The 4,953-nt window shown below is 46.8% G+C and overlaps 1 protein-coding gene across 2 annotated transcripts in view; it reads right to left on the bottom strand.

Annotated features, from left to right (window-relative positions):
* Positions 1 to 6: 6 nt before the first annotated feature.
* The window catches only part of LOC137872310 (IQ motif and SEC7 domain-containing protein 3-like), a 32,201-nt gene continuing 27,254 nt past the window's right edge, over positions 7 to 4,953 (bottom strand). For both annotated transcript variants that reach the window (XM_068710505.1, XM_068710503.1), the window contains exon 4: positions 7 to 2,613. In XM_068710505.1, coding sequence (XP_068566606.1) covers positions 2,538 to 2,613 — 76 coding nt within the window. In that variant the 3' untranslated portion in view covers positions 7 to 2,537. The remainder of the gene's footprint in view (positions 2,614 to 4,953) is intronic.

The following is a 4,953-nucleotide window of genomic DNA, read 5'->3' as shown; positions in this document are numbered from 1 at the left end:
TAATTTTGTGTCTCTTTGCAGTTGTTTTTGTATTTTTGTAGTTCTTTCTCGTCTATGTGTCATTTTGTAAATGAAGGCCAGGGGAACCCTTGGGCCTGTACCCGGTAGGCCCATTCATTCTGAAAGGGTTCTCATCAAGCAGCAACCACCAAAAGTGAGTGATGAGGCCAATGCTGAAGTGTCTAATGCTGCGTTCACACGACAAGCTCGAGTCATTTTCTCATAGACTTCTATAGAACCAGAGGAGTCGCCCCCTGGTGGTCACTAGAGAGAATGCAGCTTTAAGACTCTTCAGCATCGGCTTCACTCGGCAGAAACAGAGGTTGCCGCCCTATTTCCCCTAACCTCCACCCAGGTGTCTTTTGCCAACATTATGAGTCTCTGGTGCCAGTAGACAGCGACCAACGTCCGACCCAGACAAACCCGTCTGTGACATCAGAGACCCGTGTGTGACATCAGAGACCTGTGTGTGACATCAGAGACCTGTGTGTGACATCAGAGACCCGTCTGTGACATCAGAGACCCGTGTGTGACATCAGAGACCCGTCTGTGACATCAGAGACCTGTCTGTGACATCAGAGACCCGTCTGTGACATCAGAGGTCTGTTTTTGTCTCAAACATCATGCCGTACTTCTGTATCTCTGTCTATGGATGGAGATGGACTTGGTCTGCATGTAGGATGGAATCAGAAGCTGGTACAGATGTCTGCGTTCCTTCCCTTGATCTCATCATCATATGTGTGAAGTTCAGAACCTGTTACACCTCACGCAGCAGATGGATCATGAAACCAGGTTTAATCATGATCAAATAAATAAATGTTGCCTTAAAGCGGATCAGTCTGATGTGCAGGTAAACAGACTAATGCCGACTATCCTTGTATTACCTCTGAGGACTCTTGCAGCTGCTGTGTGTGTGTGTGTGTGTGTGTGTGTGTGTGTGTGTGTGTGTGTGTGTGTGTGTGTGTGTGTGTGTGTGTGTGTGTGTGCACTGTACACATTAGGCACCAGGGTTCTCCCTTAAACTGTAAACGGGGGGAAGCACTTCAAGTGTTTTTCTTTTCCTTTGAGCCGGGATACTTTAAGTCACTCAGGCGGCAAAGTCGTAGAAAACTTCTCTGTGGTCGCTGAACGTCTGACTCAGCAGTTTAACTCTGTCGGCTAACACAGACCAGAGATCAGCCTCTAATCCTGAGTGAGTCAACTCAGCGCCACGCTACTTCTACGTTTGTTTTTCTCTTCTCTTATGACCTTTTACACCAAACTCTGTTCTTACTTCTTATGTAGTGCAGCCTGAACATGAACTTTTCCCTGATGTACTTCGGTTACAAACATTTTGCAACACTTTTATCTATATTTTGTGTTATTCACTGATTCTCCCTCCGGTGTCGCAGATGCAGATTGTTGAAATAAGAAAACAAAAGACCAGTTCTAAGGAGAACCCTGGTTGCAGTACATGTCGGGACGGTGATGACTCTACGAAAAGACCGAATCGTGAGACTCTACTCGCACTATGTCACCAGGAGAAACCTCAGAATGATGTCTGCCACGTTGGGCTCCAACAGTTCACCAACAGCTTAGCGAACTCTCCCGGGGCGTCACGACCCACCGGAGACCGGAGGAGTCTTCGGTCCTTCGGCTACCAAAGCGTTGGGTGTGATGCGGTGAGGACATGCTGTACAAACGCACCAGAGCCCACGCGGAGACCGAGTCGGGACGTCGCCTGCCGATGCTTTTCGTGGGGGGGGTGATGCTGCAGGGTGGCCAAAGACCAGAAGACCCCTGGAGCATCACGGAGCGCCGTCCAACTCCGCCTACCTCCGGCTCTGGGCACAGCGGCGGGCGTGGGGGGGGGGGGGGGGGGGTCATGGCTTCATGCTCGGACAGGGAGGGTAAACCGTTAAAGTCCCCCTGTTCAGACCCCGAACCAGGAGACGAGGGTTTTCACATTATGCACAACAAAAAAAACCCAGCGCAGACTGGTCGCTGGCGTTCTGCTGAGTCACTGCGTCTCGGTGTGAGCTTGAACGTCTCCAGGTGGGTCGGTTTAAAGCTGCAGTGCAACTTTTACTGTCCAACTCATCGTGTCCTTGTCTAATCTTTAGGAAAATCTATCGCCAGTTCAAAAAAAAAAAAAAAAAAAAAGAAAAGTTGCAAAAATTGTTTTTTATTTTGCACAAATGTTCTCCATCAGCCTCGAACATTCTCGACAAACAAGCTTTTAATTTGAAAACCTTGTTTTACGAAGAAACACCCGCATTTCCTCCTTTTGTTTTGTCGTATTGTGTGTGTGTGTGTGTGTGTGTGTGTGTGTGTGTGTGTGTGTGTGTTGTGTGTTCGTTTACCCTCACAGGTGTCATCCACAGTGTTCTTGCTGTTTCGTGATCAAAGGTAAGAAATAAATAAAAAGAGAGAGACACAGAGACAGCCATGGAGGAGGGAGGACAGGGGTTTCGTAATCCCCCACCCCCCCCACCCCCCTCTCCCATGGATTTACCGAGTCGGGGCACAGCGGGGGGGTGGCTCACGGTCGCCCCTGGTTACCTAGAGGAGGGGCTACTGCACTCTGAGGCGGGGCAACAGAACTGATGGGCGATGTCGTCATCTTCCTCCTCTCTGAGAGACAAGACAGACAAACAGACGAGAGAGACAGAGAGAGAGAGAGACAGAGAGAGGGAAGGAGAGAGAGAGAGAGACAGAGAGAGAGAGAGAGAGACAGAGAGAGAGAGACAGAGAGAGAGAGAGAGAGAGAGAGAGAGAGAGAGAGAGAGAGGGAGAGAGAGAGAGAGACAGAGAGAGAGGGAGAGAGAGAGAGAGAGAGACAGAGAGAGAGAGAGAGACAGAGAGGGAGAGAGACAGAGAGGGAGAGAGAGAGAGAGACAGAGAGAGGGAAGGAGAGGAGAGAGAGAGACAGAGAGGGAGAGAGACAGAGAGAGACAGAGAGGGAGAGAGACAGAGAGAGGGAAAGAGAGAGAGAGAGAGAGAGAGAGAGAGAGAGAGAGAGAGACAGAGAGAGAGAGAGAGAGAGAGAGAGAGAGAGAGAGAAAGACAGAGAGAGGGAGAAGAAGAAGGTAGAGAGAAAGAGGTGTAAAAGGATGGTGGAAGAAGAACAGAATCGGAGGGGAGGGAAGAGAAGAAGAGCAGTCTGGTGATGGGGGTTTGAGTTGAGAGCTGCAGTCCTGCAGTCGGCCACCAGATGTCAGCGTTCACACACATCTCTAACTGAAGGAGAGACCTTCTGACTGTTTACTTTTTTCCAGGTGGAGGTGAAGCAGCGTTTCCCTCGTCGCCCCCCCGGGGACACAATTAATCTCTCAAATTATAAACTTCACACAGAGCCAAAAGGTGACCGAACACTCACTTGTGAGTCTGGATGTTCTGCTTAAGGGGAGAGGGAGTGAGGGGGTGAGGGGGTGAGGAATGAGGTGAGTAGAGGGGTGAGGTGACGGGGAGCTGAGGCTTTTGGTCGTATTGAGTTAGCGGCCGGTGCCGTTATGAATTAATGCGAACGTAACGTCAGTTAAAAAAAAGTGCAAATGAGTGCGATAGTCAGAGCGCCTGTAATCCATCACTTTGATCCCAGTCAGCAGATTTATGTTTGTATGTCTGTTTAAATAATCTAAAGGTTTAAAAAACGTCAACAGAGAGAGAGAGACGTTATCTAAATGTCTTTTATTTTGATGTAGTTTGTTTGCTGCTACACATTGTCTCGTATATTTTTATCAGGTCCAGCTCTTTCGCGTCATTATTTCTGCACATTCTTTAAAGTAACTTCCTTTTAGTTGCGTTATGTTTTGAACCAACTACGGTGTGTTTTTGAACAGAGTGACACATCTTTGTGATGTGATTTTAAGGACACTGCATAATGTCAGCTACAGTTCGTCAGGACGTTGTGTTGTTGAGGAGACGTTGTCGATCGCTCTGTTGTCGTGTTCCTACACAACCGAGGAGGTGGAGCAGGTCGGATTAGCTCACCCTGTCATCAGCAGCGTGATAGTCAAGTGGTGAATCCCTCTGTGTGTGTGTGTGTGTGTGTGTGTGTGTGTGTGTGTGTGTGTGTGTGTGTGTGTGTGTGTGTTTATGCACAACACCCTCTGAAAACCTCCCCCCCACTGGTGACTCATCCCCTCTCAGCCCTCACACACACACACACACACACACACACACACACACACACACACACACACACACTCCCCTACACTCTTCTCTCTGCGTCTTTAAAGTGAGAATAAATGTGTCACAGTGGCGCCATTTAAGGTCAGACACTGAAGTTAAAAACATAGTTCTTCACTCACTGGTCATTTTAGAGATTTAGGTCTATTTATCTTCTATAACACGTCTTCTCTCAGACTAGTGGATAGAAAACATTTATTTCACTACTTTGTCTGTTTACGTCTGTAGATTTCTGATAAATTCACCAAAAGTTACTTTTACATAATGCCTCATTTGCATATTTAAATCTGTCCTGGACCCTGAACATCTCAGTCCAGCTTGTGTTTCCAGTCAGGATGCTTTCTATTGCTTGTTGACAAGAACTCAGCCTTCTCCAGTTTCTATTATGAGCTTCTCCTCTGTGTGTGTGAGGACCACGTCAGGTTGTTTGTGATGCTGATTCCTGGTTCAACCTCAGCTCCTAAACTTTTTTTTTTTTTTTTTTTACATTTTCTCATGTTACTATTCTCCTGGTGTCCACTAGGGGCATCACTGCTGTATTATGGAGCACTAATATGTTTGATCGCATCAATGCATCAAAATCAATGTTGTTGCCAATCATTGTCATATCCCAAACAGTGAAAACAAGTAACAGTTATTATACGGAGAATAATAATAAGTATTTGGTTTTGATTAAAAAAAAAATACAGAGACATTATGTAAACAAACTGACATTTAAAGGGTTAAAACTCTAAAAATGTAATGTAATATATAATGCCATGACTGTTTTCAGTCTAAGGACAT

Source organism: Cebidichthys violaceus, unplaced genomic scaffold (genome assembly GCF_023349555.1).
Source record: "Cebidichthys violaceus isolate CVI_PGR_0920_01 unplaced genomic scaffold, fCebVio1.0.p SCAF_157, whole genome shotgun sequence".
NCBI classification, from domain to species: Eukaryota; Metazoa; Chordata; class Actinopteri; order Perciformes; family Stichaeidae; genus Cebidichthys; species Cebidichthys violaceus.
Note: the sequence above shows the minus strand (reverse complement) of the source record. Positions and strands in the feature narration are given on the sequence as shown.